This window comes from Schistocerca americana, chromosome 4 (genome assembly GCF_021461395.2).
Source record: "Schistocerca americana isolate TAMUIC-IGC-003095 chromosome 4, iqSchAmer2.1, whole genome shotgun sequence".
NCBI classification, from domain to species: domain Eukaryota; kingdom Metazoa; phylum Arthropoda; class Insecta; order Orthoptera; family Acrididae; genus Schistocerca; species Schistocerca americana.
Window position 1 is genome coordinate 405,565,284 of NC_060122.1, and position 15,739 is coordinate 405,581,022.

Sequence of the window (15,739 nt, forward strand, 5' to 3'; positions counted from 1 at the left end):
TATAGTAGCAACAGCAATTGAGAGATTCATACCTCATAAATTGGTAAGAGATGGAACTGATCCCCCATGGTGCACAAAACAGGTCCGAACGCTGTTGCAGAGGCAACGGAAAAAGCATGCGAAGTTCAGAAGAACGCGAAATCCCGAAGATTGGCTAAAATTTACAGACGCGCGAAATTTGGCACAGACTTCAATGTGAGATGCATTTAATAGGTTCCACAACGAAACAGTGTCTCGAAATTTGGTAGAAAATCCGAAGAAATTCTGGTCGTATGTAAAGTACACAAGCGGCAAGACGCAGTCAATACCTTCGCTGTGCAGTGCCGATGGTACTATTACCGATGACTGTGCCGCTAAAGCGGAGTTATTGAACGCAGTTTTCCAAAATTCCTTCACCAGAGAAGACGAATGGAATATTCCAGAATTTGAAACACGAACAGCTGCTAGCATTAGTTTCTTAGAAGTAGATACCTTAGGGGTTGCGAAGCAACTCAAATCGCTTGATATGGGCAAGTCTTCAGGTCCAGATTGTATACTGAATAGGTTCCTTTCAGATTACGCTGATACAATAGCTCCGTACTTAGCAATCATATACAACTGCTCGCTCACCGATAGATCTGTACCTACAGATTGGAAAATTGCACAGGTCGCACCAGTGTTTCAGAAGGGTAGTAGGAGTAATCCATCGAACTACAGACCTATATCATTGACGTCGGTTTGCAGTAGGGTTTTGGAGCATATATTGTATTCAAACATTATGAATCACCTCTAAGGGAACGATCTATTGATACGTAATCAGCATGGTTTCAGAAAACATCGTTCTTGTGCAACGCAGCTAGCTCTTTATTCGCACGAAGTAATGGCCACTATTGACAGGGGATCTCAAGTTGATTCCGTATTTCTAGATTTCCGGAAAGCTTTTGACATCATTCCTCACAAGCGACTTCTAATCAAGCTGCGGGCCTATGGGGTATCGTCTCAGTTGTGCGACTGGATTTGTGAGTTCCTGTCGGGAAGGTCACAGTTCGTAGTAATAGATGGCAAATCGTCGAGTAAAATTGAAGTGATATCAGGTGTTCCCCAGGGAACCGTCCTGGGACCTCTGCTGTTCCTGATCTATATAAATGATCTGGGTGACAATCTGAGAAGTTCTCTTAGGTTGTTCGCAGATGATGCTGTAATTTACCATCTACTAAGGTCATCCGAAGACCAGTATCAGTTGCAAAGCAATTTAGAAAAGATTGCTGAATGGTGTGGCAGGTGGCAGTTGATGCTAAATAACGAAAAGTGTGAGGTGATCCACTTGAGTTCCAAAAGAAATCCGTTGGAATTCAATTACTCGATGAATAGTACAATTCTCAAGGCTGTCAATTCAACTAAGTAGCTGGGTGTTAAAATTACAAACAAAGTCAGTTGGAAAGACCACATAGATAATATTGTGGGGAAGGCGAGCCAAAGGTTGCATTTCATTGGCAGGACACTTAGAAGATGCAACAAGTCCACTAAAGAGACAGCTTACACTACACTCATTCGTCCTCTGTTAGAATATTGCTGCACGGTGTGGGATCCTTACCAGGTGGGATTGGCGGAGGACATCGAAAGGGTGCAAAAAAGGGCAGCTCGTTTTGTATTATCACGTAATAGGGGAGAGAGTGTGGCAGATATGATACGTGAGTTGGGATGGAAGTCATTAAAGCAAAGACTTTTTCGCCGTGGCTAGATCTATTTACGAAATTTCAGTCACCAACTTTCTCTTCCGAATGCGAAAATATTTTGTTGAGCCCAACCTACATAGGTAGGAATTATCATCAAAATAAAATAAGAGAAATCAGAGCTCGAATAGACAGGTTTAGGTGTTTGTTTTTCCTGCGCGCTGTTCGGGAGTGGAATGGTAGAGAGATAGTATGATTGTGGTTTGATGAACCCTCTGCCAAGCACTTAAATGTGAATTGCAGAGTAATCATGTAGATGTAGATGTAGAGATACTTAGGAATGAGAGCACATAGTGACTTGCAACAAACTTAACACACAATTTCAAACCTTTATGAGACTTCTTCTCACTGACAGTCCCCACAAAAGATGAAAGGAGAAAGAGTTCATCACTTACTACTTTTTACTTTTCGTGCAGTGAAACTGCCACATCAGGCATGACCTTTTGCTTTATTTTTTCTCTACCATAAACTCTATTTGGAACATATTTCGTGGACAGTATCTACTTGCACTGCTGGATGTATCTGCAAAATTGTATAATTTTGTGATACATACCTCAGGAGATATGACATCATAAACATTGAGCTGCCTAAAAACAAAACTGCAGGGCAAAATTCACTAGATATACAGATGAAATATGCATATAAATATGTGTGAAATATGTTAAAGATTTGTGAAGTGCATTTGTGGGCAAAGCCATTGATGATGCTCCTAAACCTGTAGATTGATTTCATCAAACTTAATACACATATTACTTACTATCTGGAAAGAAATACTGTGCGGCTACGAATCAGCAACCTCCAGTTGGGGTCCGGATGATTATTTGGTGAGAGAATAGGCGAGGAATAGATGGACAGACAGAGAGGAAGGAGGAGAAGATGGACACAGATATGGGAGAGGAGGAGACAGAGAGACGGAGAGGGGCAAATGGACAGAGAAAATATAGAGAAGGAGATGGGCAAGGGGGAGGAGGAGATGGACAGAGAGGGAGAGGAGGGGGAGATGGAAGGGGCGAGGAGGAGACAGAGAGTGAAAAAGGAGTTGGACAGAGAAGAAACCTTGGAGGAGATGGACAGAGAGAGGGGGCAAGAAGAGATTTAAGCGGGGGGGGGGGGGGGGGGGGGCAAGAAGGTGGACAGAGGGAGGAGGAACGAAGGAAATGGAAAAGAAGGGAGGAAGGAGATGGATATAGAGAGAGGAGGTGGAGATGGACAGAGAGGGGGGGGGGGGGGGGGTAAGGAGGAGATGGATTAGTAGAATTGGAATAAATATTTCCTCAAGCAATGCCGGATACTCAGCAAGTTGTAAAAACATTACGCACTTAATTTTAGTGTTGTTAGTCTCCCAGGAATTTCATTCATTTAAATACTGCCAGATAACAGACAGCACTGGAGTTTTATGTGAAACACAGCTGATGATTTAATATTGTCGTGGACTGTGCTGATTATCAATGTATATTTTATTTCTTGGAATAAACATTTAGACGTACCTAACTAGCACAATTCATTTAATTGATAGCCTGTTCCTTTTAGATAAACTGTGTTGAAAGTTCTATTTTCACATGTTCTGTTACAACATTAATCTCATCTTTCAAGTGCAATTCAGCCGCAGACTTGTGTATAATCTCTTTCTTTTTGTCATTTCACATAACAAATGCTACACACAGGTTTAATTCAACCAATTCTTCAACAAAAATGAGACAGGTTTGCCATATTCCTTTTATTGCATGCTATCCTGAACTAGAATTAATTAATCAAACACTTCATCCAGGTTACCATGATATGATGAAGATGAGATGAAGATGACCAACATTTCTTCCCACTTTTTCCAAACCATTTCCTGCTAGACTTTTGCTATAAACCTATTACATCCCATGACATCCTTAATCATCCTTCCTTGCCCTCATGCTCTTTTAGTATATGTAACATGCAGTATATGGACTACAAGAAAAATACGAACTACAGTGATTATTGTCCTAGAAGTACATTTATGTTGGTTTTTATGTCATGACAGGAAAAAAAAGTACTGTGTTCCCCAAACTCCTTTGTACTCCACCTCACCCCAGTGAAGATGGTGAGGATGATTTTCTTCTTAAATGTTACTGGAGATGAATGAAGTGCATTTGTATCAAGGCCGATCATCAAGTCCCTATTGTTTCACGCAGACATGGATCAACATAAGAGTTTTCAAGTTACAATGAAAATTGTAAATTAAGATGAACATTCTTCTTGTACTGAACATCTCATTCAATTAACCCCACTGTTCTTAAATTCTTCATGATACCCCTCTCAGTGCCGCATTCATAAATAGAACTGGCTTCATTTTTACAGAAAAGCATTATGTCCTCCACACCCAAACCCCCATTATCCACCTGCGTCCCACATCTATGCATCATGAGGTAGGTGCAACCACATGCTTATGCTCCTATAGTCTGCAAGAAGTGCCAAGTGATATTGGGCTTATAGTACCTTCAGATATACTTATTCATTACAATTTTAGAAAATGCTTTTGTGCTAAGACTTTTGTTTACACATCTCTATTGTATGGGCATTATTTATCCTTTGTTTTCAAGAACAATCAGTGGATTAATGTGTCAAGCTACTATTGCTTTTGTTGTAATAGTATCAAAATTTATTTTAAATTTGGACATTTTCCATGTAAAAATCATCTAATATATTTCTTATAATAGTCAGCAGTACATTTAGTTATTACTCGTTAGTTTTGTTGTAAGTAATGACATAAGAAACATATTTACCTTGCTTCAAAATATTTTGTCGAGTAAAATATACTGAGTGTATGTTTGACATGTGTTTATTTCGAAACAGGTGTTAGAGCTGGACTCCATAAAAACTCATCACTGGCAGATTGTATGGTGCAGTGCTATAACAGGACAAAACTTACTTCAAGGAATAGATTGGCTTATCGATGACATTGCTGCTAGGATATTCACGTTAGACTGATGTACTGTGAAATTTAATTAAATTATTTAACTATTTCACAATAATTTAATATCTGTGACTTTTTTATGCTCCTTAACTACAGTTTCAGTTATAATAAACGTGCTTGTAATAAATAGCAGTTCTTTTTTTCCCCCTGTCATTTCTTTTCAGGATTACTCCATATCTGAAGACACAGCTGTCGAAGTTTCTGTCGCTGTTGATTCAGTTTCAGATTGTTGGCCTTTTTTCTTTTTTCCTTTCTTTTTCTTCTTCTTTTTCTCTGGAAGTTTTGTGTCTGGGTATAGCATCATATAATATTGTTTTATGGCTAAAGGATCTACTTTCTTCTTTCCTATTTGAAAGTTCTTCATAATTTGACCGACAAGGTTTTCGGACAACTTTATCTTAAATTCTTCAACTAGCTGTCTGAATTTCTTTTTAGTTATAGGCTTTTCATCCACCTTCAATAGGAAATGACTGAAAAAAGAAAAATAAGCGTCTGCATATTTTGTAAACACAGAGATTAAAAATCATTATGACAACACAGCATAGAAAGTTATGGTTGAAAAAGAGTGATTTTTTTAAAGATAAAAACCAACTTGTGTACACTTAAGTCTTTCATATAAGAAACAACATCTCCAAATATTGTATTAAGCAAATAATCCAGATAAATTCACACTATTTTAGCAATACTGGAAACGATTACTCTATGTGTACTGTTACAGTACAAAAATGTTTATGACTGTAAAGGTATAAACAATGTCAGATAGGCTGATCAGCACTGTAATATTTCTTCAGGGAACTTGTAAGACTTTTGAGGTAGATTCTAGGCAATGACTCCATGGCTTTAGATATGCTTCAAAGAGTTTTGTTCCTTTATTACCCCTTTCACAGTAATAAGATGGTTATCATAATTGGACGAAAAAAGGAGAAAAGGAAGATTTATGGAAGAGAAAGTTCCTTTTCTTCTTTTATCTGTAGTAATGAATAATCAAATTTACAGTCTTTCTTACTATTCAGAAGGTGAATGTTTGGTTCTTTTAAGTGAGATAACTGAGTCAACTAAACTGATAAAATTGTGTTGAGCTGTCTTGTGAGCTAGCCTGTATGAGAAGTGAAAATCTTGATTGTATTGCTGGAATATTTCTTCTTTTCTTTAAGAGTGCTTCTGGAAGCTCATTCATTAATGACTTAAGCTTAAACTTGGTAAATCAATCGTTCACAAGCTACGGGCCAGTCCGTACCACAGCCTTATATAGGATGGTCATAAACAATCTGAAAAGCTTGTAAAGGTGTTGCAGAGTAGGTTGTACTGAGAAATAACTGTTAAAAACATTTTGATATGTTACGCCATTTCAGAGTTAATTGTAATTTGTAATGGCACAGTCACCAACAGCAGGGATTGCAGCCCAGGAAATAAAACCAGGCTGCAGTTACTGTCCAATGCCCTACCAGCTTAGCAGTATCAGCAGACATGACTTCCACAGCCTGCACTTCCATCTGAGGGTCATCATGTGGATTCCCATCACATGATCCACTGATCTATCGATTACGCCACACCAGGCGATCGACACCACTCCAGATGTTTCAAGGTGGCCTCGATAAAGAGAACCTTCCGCAAATGTCAGCATGTGGAAATGGGGTTGAAGCCATCAGGACCAGCTCTTCAGCGAGTCATCACAGCTGAGCCATCCGAAGACGCACAGCCTGTGTTGGCTGTTGCCGCATCAATGACACTGCCTCCGCCTGGCGCCAACCAGTGAATGCTACCTTGTCCAAGCTGAGCACAGGGGCATCATCTCACCGCTGTGCTGCTGCTCTGCAGCCATCAGCCACCATCTGCCAGCCTGTTGTGGTAATTAGGCCACCTTTGTCCACAGGAAACACCTGCATCAGCACATCCATAACAGGGTGCTTGTGCAAAGGATCACCTCCCATCACCTGTAATATGTGCTGAACCATGTCTGACCTGTTCATCAATAGAGTGTTCTATCAATTGATTGGTGCCTTCTTCACCTGCTCAATTGCCAACATCCAGCAGAGAACCACTCGCCCACTCCTCTTGTCCAATAAATCTTATTATGGTGTTGGTGTCAGGATACTTGCTGGAGCTGGAAATGGTCGTCAGTGGAGCCCTGAAGAGAGAGAGTTGCATTATCAGTGGCTTTCAGTGCAGGTTTTCAAGTAAGTGCTGGAAACAAGTATTTTATTTTGGCCTCTCTTGTTGTGTTGTCCTTTATTTTTTATTTTGTGTCTGTTATACTCTTGTGATGGTAGTCCTGAGAGAAGTGGCTGTCCCGGAGAAAGCAACAACCCAGAAGACAATTCAGCATCCACTAAATGAGGTAGATAAGGTTAGAGCTGATAATGAATTTTTGTGTAGAGAAGTGAACCATTTATAGGGTGAAAGAGGCTTGTCTACACCTATCCTTGATGGTAGTATGGCCTCATTGGTGGCACTGTTTTCCAATAAATCTGGGGAAGGTATGTCTGTATTCATGTATGGTTTGCATATAGCCACGAAATTAGGAAACTGGAGTTATGAACAGTTGTTAAATGTAGCTTGTTGGTAGGAGATGCCTGGACATACGTGGTGTACAGTGATAAATTGCAGGAGGCTCAGTCCTTTCTCAACTTTAAGGGAGGGTTAGTGGGTCATTACAAGAAGAAGAATACCTCACGGTATTATCAACAACATCTTAATGGTGTAGTGCAGAAGCAGGGAGAATCAATAGAAGGTTTTGTGAACCACAGCAGGCAAATCAATGTCAATAAGTATGAATTGACAAATGATGATTGACAGTTAAGCCATTTTGCAGGAGATGGAACAATAGACACTTGAGGCATTTTTGTGGAGGCCCGCTGACCAAAATGTCATGTAAAGTGTGTGTTAAGTTTCCAAGAAACATGAACAAGGCAGTGGCAACTGCAGTAGCTCTGACTGAAATTGTTTCTGTTACTAGACCAAGGGAAAAGATAAATGTGGTACTCCAGCTACTTTCAATGTTCTTTTCAAATGTCAGAGGTGTAAGCAAATGGGGCACTCTCTTCAAAATGTCCACAGGCACATAGATGATGGAATCAGCATAATGCTTGTGCCCCTGCATTAAATGGTACAGGAACGGTGTAACCACTATGCAATGTTCCCAGTTCAGAAAGGTCCACAGGCACATAGATGGTGGAATCAGTGTAACACTCGCGCCCTTGCATTAAACATTACAGGGGGCAGAGTGACCACTGTGCAACATTCCAGTAAACTTGACTACAGGATACCCTGGTGCAAAATCAATGGCAGACATTTCTCTATTCAGCTATATAAAGGACAGAACATGTAAGCTATTGTTAGATACGTGATCACATGTATCTGTCATTAGCCAGTGTATATTGGCTATAGTGAATGTAAGCTGTTGTTAGATACGTGATCACATGTATCTGTCATTAGTCAGTGTATATTGGCTATAGTGAATTTGAACCCACCACACTGTAGGTAAGTAATGTAGATGGTGAAAGGGTAAAAGCTTGAATTTTCTCAGTTCCACATCATTGGGTTTCCAAGTGTGAGGGTGAGAGTTCCGAATATATGAAGCAGTTCCTAAGTGTCATGCTGGTCTGGACTCCCTGAGTAATAATCACGCTAAAGTTGATCTGCAGCAGTGCACATTAGAAGTGGATGAGACATTGTTCTGTCTCAGCTTTATGGTTGTAAGAGCTGAACTGTGCCAAGGAACACCCGAGATGTCGCTTAAGCTGGTTAAACTGCATACACAGTCTTTTAGACTCGATTTGCAGAATACAGTACCGAAAGGTACAGAAAGGCTGGTCTGGATGAATGTAGGTGGTGATCTGCTGGTTCATAGTGTGTGTGTGTGTGTGTGTGTGTGTGTGTGTGTGTGTGTGTGTGTAAGAGTCTCACCAGAAGTAAGGTTCTGGATAAGGTGTGATGTTTTGACAAAGTGTGCCATATTTGCGAGAGCTAGGTGATAGCAAAGTAGTACCTGTCAACATACATAATTTTGGTTCAGAGGTGGTGATGCTATTGAAAGGAACCCTTAGAGCTCACTTTGAGGTTTTAGAAGATGAATTAGAAGGGGATTTCACTGTGGAATATCAAAATCCTGGACAGTCTCTTAATTTAACTGTACTGAGGAGAAAAGTGTTGCATCTGGAAGGATGTAAGAGAATAAATATGGAGAAGCTATTAGATGAATACACAGGATTGTTTAATCTGCCTGGTGACCACTACCAACTGCACTTCTGGTACAATACAGAATTCCCACTGGGAACAAGCTGTCAGTATACAAGAAACCATACCATGTCCACACTGTTTGCAACCAGTAACAGAGGAGTTCAAATGCCAACAGGTTTGGGATAGAATCATAGAAGAAGGTACTAGTTCCTGGCCAGTCCCAGTAGTATTTGCACCCAAGAAGTCCTTAAAAAAAAAGCTTATAGGTTCTGCTGCAATTACAGATTTGTAAATCAAGAAATGGTCATCAATGTTTACCTCATGCCCAATATGACAAAGACGTTAGACATTCTGGGGCAATGCCATTACTTCATCACCTTAGATTTACATAGTGGTTATCGCCAGTTAGAAGTAGCACCAGACAGCATTTTTGGTCTCATTTGGACACTTCCAGTATTGTCAGATGCCTTTCATCTGAAAAATGTGCCAGAGAACTTCCAATGCTTATTAGTCGGAGTTCTATGAGGCCTGAAACCAAAGCAATGCCTGGTACTTCTAGATGACATAATAGTATGCTTCAAGAACATCCAGGAGCACATGGTGCATCTGCGTGAAGTATTTGAATGATTGTGTGCAGCACGGCTGACCCTCAACTTAGAAAAGTGTCCCTTTGTAGTGCAGGGGTATGTATCAACCCTCGGCTTGTCCAAGCAGTAAAAGATTTTCCAGCACGTAGCATGGTAAAGCATATTGTGGGATTGTGAATTTCTATAGAAAATACACTCCAAAATTTGCAGAGGTAGCAAGACCCCTTATACATTTGTTAAAAAAATTTGTGAAATGAAAATGGACTCCAGGTTGTCAAGAAGCATTTCAATAGTTAAAGCAATTACTAACCACAAGTCCTGTTCTCATTTTTCCGGACTATAGAAAACCATAGCCTATGCTTCCAGGCAACTGAAAAAGAAACTATTCAGCGACAGGAAAGGAAATGCTGGTGCTAATTTTTGGTATCACATATTTTTGTTGTTACCTGTATGGGAGGCTTTTTAAGGTCATAACAAATGCACTGAAATGGCTTCTAGAATTAAAGAATCGAACCAGTAGGCTAATCCACTGGACCTTAAGGCTTAGCAAAATTCGCATTTGAGGTAGTACATCATCCAGGGAAGCTTCGTGGTAATAATAAGCTGCAAAGTACACACTGTATAATGCATCAGAATAAACACAGAAGAGTGGTGTTGAGCTCAGGTAGCAAGCCCATGATTCCACCTTTGCTGGGCACAGCAGATGGTGAGCCACGGAGTGCCACGTTGCAGAAAATTACTGGTGGCCACAGAGGAAACAATACATTGGGTGCTATATAAAGAACTGCATCTCTTGCACTCAAAGAGCTGAGCTAAGTCATCAGCAAATACCATTGCAAAGTCTGCCTGAGGCAGGAAAATCTTTCCGATTAACAGACCTCAATGTATTTGGCTCTTTGGCACAAACACGAGCAGGAAACTGATTTGTACTAACCATAATAGATCATTTTTCAAGTTACTTGACCATGATTGCCATACCAAACCAACAAGCAGTGGCTCATACTTTTGTTAACTATTAACTATTGAAATTCAGCACACGAGAAGCAATAACAACAGTCCAAGACATGAACTTTATGTCTGAGTTATTTAAGCAGCTGTTGACTGTTGCACATTAAAAAGTTACAGACTAGTGCCCTTTGCCCGCACCAAACAGCAGAATGAAGAGCATAGAACACTGAGCAAAATGCAAAGTTATTATGTGAACTGTGGCCATGATAATTGGGACACCCTATTGCAATATGTTGGGAGTGCATACAAATTAAAAAGATCCCTGAAAATGTGGGTCTTTCACTCTATGAGATTGTTTTTGACATTAAAATGCTCTCACCTTTTGAATTGTGTCAACCTACTCCAGGGGAGGATATATCTGCTGTTCGGGACTTTACTGAAAGGCTAAAAGGCATATGGCATCAGGTGATACAGTGGATGTAAAACGGTAAGTAATGAAACAGAAATGAATGCCTTTTCATAAAATTCTCATGTGTAAAATTATGTGTTCAGCAGCAAGATGATGTATCAGACAGGCAGAATACCCTCAGACTTTAAGAAGAGTATAATAATTCCAATCCCAAAAAAAGCAGGTGTTGACAGGTGTGAAAATTATCGATCTATCAGTTTAATAAATCATGGCTACAAAATACTGACACGAATTCTTTACAGACAAGTGGGAAACTGGTAGAAGCTGACTTTGGGGAAGATATAGAAATGTTGAAACACGAGGGGCAATACTGATCCTACGACGTATCTTAGAAGATAGGTTAAGGAAAGGTAAACCTACTTTTCTAGCATTTGTAGACTTAGAGGCAGCTTTTGACAATGTTGACTGGAATACTCTCTTTCAAGTTCTGAAGGTGGCAGGGGTAAAATACAAGGAGCAAAAGGCTATTTACAATTTGTACAGAAACCAGATAGCAGTTATAAGAGTCGAGGGCATCAAAGAAAAGCAGTGGTTAGGAAGGGAGTGGGACAGGGTTGTAGCTTATGCCCAATGTTATTCAAGGTGTGTATTAAACAAGCAATAAAGCAAACAAAAGAAAAATTTTGAGTAGGAATTAAAGTCCAGGGATAAGAAGTAAAAACTTTTGAGGTTTGTCGATGACATTGTAATTCTGTCAGAGACATTTGCTGATACTTGGAGGAGCAGTTGAATGGAATGAACAGTGACTTGAAAGGAGGATGTAAGATAACATCAAAAAAAGCAAAACAAGGCTAATGGAATGTGGTCCAATTAAATCAGATGATGCTGAGGGAATCAGATTAGGAAATGAGAGATGAGTTTTGCTATTTGGACAGCAAAATAACTGATGATTGTCGAAGTAGGGAGGATATAAGATGTAGACTGGCAATGGCAAGAAAAGCATTTCTGAAGAAATTTGTTAACATCGAGTATAGATTTAAGTGTCTGGAAGTCTTTTCTGAAAGTATTTGAATGCAGTGTATGGATGTGAAACCTGGACAATAAATATTTTAGACAAGAAGAGAACAGAAGCTTTCAAAATATGGTGCTACAGAAGAATGCTGAAGATTAGATTGGTAGATCACGTAACTAATGAGGAGGTACTAAATAGAATTGTGGAGAAGGGGAATTTGTGGCACAACTTTTCTAGAAGAAGGGATCGGTTGGTAGGACATGTTCTGAGGCATCAAGGGACCACCAATTTATTATTGGAGGGCAGCGTAGAGGGTAAAACTCGTAGAGGGACACCAAGAGATGAATACACTAAGCAGATTCAGAAGGATGTAGGGTGCAGTAGTTACTTAAATGAAGAAGCTTGCACAGGATAGAGTAGCCTGGTGAACTGCATCAAACCAGTCTCTGGACTGAAGACCACAACAACAACAACACCTGCAAGAAGAAAAGTACACCTTGTTACATAATTTTACTTTATTTAACACTGTACTAACACACACACACTAGTGTAACTATAATTGTATTATATTTATAACAATAAGTAGCATTTAAAAGTACCTTCTAATCTCTTATTTATATAATTATTTGTGACAGCAAAATTCACAGCAGTCTAGTGTTGTTGATATTACGAATATACTTCAAGCCCCTATGTATCTGTCACACAGGGACTGCAAGAACAAGATTAGAATAATTACAGCACGCACAGAGGCATTCAGCCAGTCATACTTCCCGTGTTCCATATGCAAATTGAATGGGAAGAAACCCTAGTAACTGGACGTAACCTCCGCCATGGACTTCATGGTGCTTTGCAGAGTATGGCTGTAGATGTAGATGTTGATGTTGCCAAACAGGCAACTCAAAAAATTTTGAAAATCACCACCGAATGAGAAACAAGAAGACTAGAACAAAAGGAACTCACCTGAAGCCTGTAGATTGTATTGCACTGGTTTTATTTCGTGAATCTGGTGAAGATAAGTCAAGGATTTTGAAGTCTGTCTCATGGAAACTACAAACATGTAAAATTGACTGCCAACTGTAATATTACCTCCATTTTGACAGAAATTTATGAAGTGTTGGGGAGGGGGGCTCTGTTGGTAACTGTAATACTCTTAAGCTACAAATTCCCCCTACACAGTGCTGAATGTAGCGACTTTATGGACCTCAACCAAGTCTCTTTGGGTTTGGAAGTAGGTAAACAGAGGGTTCAAAAGCTGAGGGGCTGGTCTGTGCCACCAATTGTCTATTGCCACCAATGCTGGGTATGTATCAGTAGCTACTTACGAGCTTGATAATAGAATGTGTGTCTCACATAGAATGAGGATATTGTCTTAATTGTCAGAATAATGAATGTTACAGTAATGTACCTAACAAGAAACCTCAACATCAATCTACACTGAAGTGGATGACTGCTAAGGAATGGCAATGAATAGCAAAGAACTCAAACCCGTGTGCTGCATCTTATTTAGTTTTCTTTGATACTTGCAGCTCTTCTTGAGTCAGCATCTATTTCTGTAGTAGATCATGGCAACACAACCGATTTTCAGTAACAAAGAAAAGATACTCTCAGTGAAATTGTTTTACAATCTGGAAATAATAACAGCCTGTCAACAAAGTCTTTAGAAGCTGACTGCAAGGTTCAACTCAGAAATGATGTATTAGTAGTAAACTGGACATTTAATTCCTCGGATAATGTGTTTATGAGTGTGAAAAGGAAAGACACGATTACTGGTTTGTCAACATCTGTTATTCAGAAAGGTCTACAGTGTTGCTGGATTTCTGATAATAGGAAGATGGCTTATAAATTGGACACTTTTACCAGAAACCTCTGCATCTTGTCAACCTACTTTTGTGCAAAATCAGAAAGCAAATGAAGATTACCTGCTTATAATTGGACTTTGAACCCAATATATCTGTGGATGTTGTTTGTTTCATTTATTTGGTAAGTTTCACATTGCAAAAACTTGAAGATTAATGCACTGTGATATTATATGAAAATTTGTAACAAAGAAAGTAAATGATGGAGTAAAAGGAATGGTCAGTTTTTATGAACACATTTAATTTCTACGTCTACAGGGGTTAGTCATAAAGTTCTAATTACCGCCTCGAAATAAAAAAGTTCTGGAATTAATCTTTTGTTTGTTTGCAGGCAGATGCCTGCAATTCTGTATCACAGTACCCAAGCACATCACTAGAGTAGCTAAAACAAAATGGTGCAACCAAACTCCACATTATCAGTGGGCAGCACCTAAAGCAATGTTCTTAGGTACTGTGGTATGGAACTGCAGGCCTGTATCTGCAACCGAACAAAAAAATAATTATGTAACTTTAATTTTTTGAGGTAATAATAAAAATTAAAACTTTGTGATTACATCTTATATAAGGGTCGATCAAAAAGAAGTGAGCCAGAGGCATAATTACATAAACCAGTACCTGTATGTTAGAAGTATTAACCCTGACTGTTGAGACACTTGTCCCAATGTGACACAAGGTGGTGAACGGCTGTCTCATAAAATTCCTGGGGCCGCAATGTTAACCAGTTCTGCACATATAGGTGGACATCATCATCAGAGGTGAATCATTTGACCCTCAGAGCCTTTTTAAGGGGACCAAAAATGGCGTGATCGCTGGGAGATAGGTCCAGACTGTATGGAGGGTGGCCGAGAACCTCCCATTTGAATTTCTGCAGGAGTGCCATGACAGTGTTGGCCATATGAGGCTTTGCATTGTCGTGGAGCAGAATGACCCCACAGGTGAGATTGCCTGATCATTTTGATTTGATCACTTGGCGAAGGGTGGTCAAGGTTTGTGAATAATGCTGGGCATTCATGATTGTGCTGCAGGAAGTGAATCAGAAGGGGGCCATCTTGGTCAAAGAAGGAGGCCAGTGTAACCTTTCCTGCACTCACGTGGAGGACCTTGGCTTTTTTTGGTGATGGTGACCCTGGATGCTTCCACTAGAGACTTTCTCGTTTTGATTCTAGTTTGAAATGATGACACCATGACTCATCTGCAGCCACCACTTGTGCCAGGAATGATTTCCCTTCCTGAGCAAAGTGCTGCAGATGACCAAGACAGTGGGCCATTTGACATGCTTCCTGGTGTGGTTGAAAACTGTGGAGTACCCATTGGGCACACACTTTGCGCAGGTGCAGTCGTTCCTTCATGATTGTGTGAACACTTCCAACGCTCAATCCGACCACAGCGGCTATGGCTTTCACTGTCACTTGGCGGTCCTGGATAATGGGTGCATCCACCAGTTGGACAATGTCATCAGTAATGCAGTGTGGTACTCCAGACCATGCATCATCGGCTAATGACACCTGTCCTTCCCTGAAGCGCTCTGTGCCATGCCTTGACCCTTGCAAGGGACATGCAATGTCCGTCGTACACTTGTGACATTCATCGATGAATATCCATTCCTCCTACTCCTTATGCTGTCAGAAAACAATCAACACCTCTTTGCTTATCTTTTGACGCCTCCATGTCACTGTTTGCAATGCGACTGGCAGCATTGGACAATAGGAGCATGCTGCTGCTAGCTCTGTATAGTCACGTGATGTTTACTCATGCCCTCTAGAGATGGGCTGTGAACTTTCACGCTCTGGTTGGAACCACACCTCATTAAACATGCCACAATATTACCCTCCTGTCACCGGTTTGTGCATTCCAGACTCCAGCTCATTTCATTTTGAACTCCCCTTATACATAAGCCCACCAGACAAAAATTAGTCTCCCCAGGATATGTCACGCTAATACTGTGCACTACCCTCTCTAGTATTGATAATGGCTACAGTTTGGTGAGGAAGAGTGTCCATATGTTTCTTTCGGATTGCCATATCCAACTGAAGATTTTTTACTGTACAAGCCTGGCAGTAGCAGCTGATGGTAATGTATCAGAAGGGATAAA

At 40.1% G+C, this 15,739-nt stretch overlaps 2 protein-coding genes across 2 annotated transcripts in view; one reads left to right on the top strand and one right to left on the bottom strand.

Annotated features, from left to right (window-relative positions):
* LOC124612581 (ADP-ribosylation factor-like protein 2) overlaps positions 1–4,783 on the top strand; it is a 93,283-nt gene extending 88,500 nt beyond the window's left edge. The window contains exon 5 of the mRNA XM_047140866.1: positions 4,536–4,783. Coding sequence (XP_046996822.1) covers positions 4,536–4,670 — 135 coding nt within the window. The 3' untranslated portion in view covers positions 4,671–4,783. The remainder of the gene's footprint in view (positions 1–4,535) is intronic.
* A 39-nt stretch (positions 4,784–4,822) lies between these two features.
* The window catches only part of LOC124613515 (leucine-rich repeat-containing protein 74B-like), a 169,042-nt gene continuing 158,125 nt past the window's right edge, over positions 4,823–15,739 (bottom strand). Inside the window, exon 7 of the mRNA XM_047142225.1 lies at positions 4,823–5,126. Within this exon, the coding sequence (XP_046998181.1) occupies positions 4,823–5,126 (304 nt within the window). The remainder of the gene's footprint in view (positions 5,127–15,739) is intronic.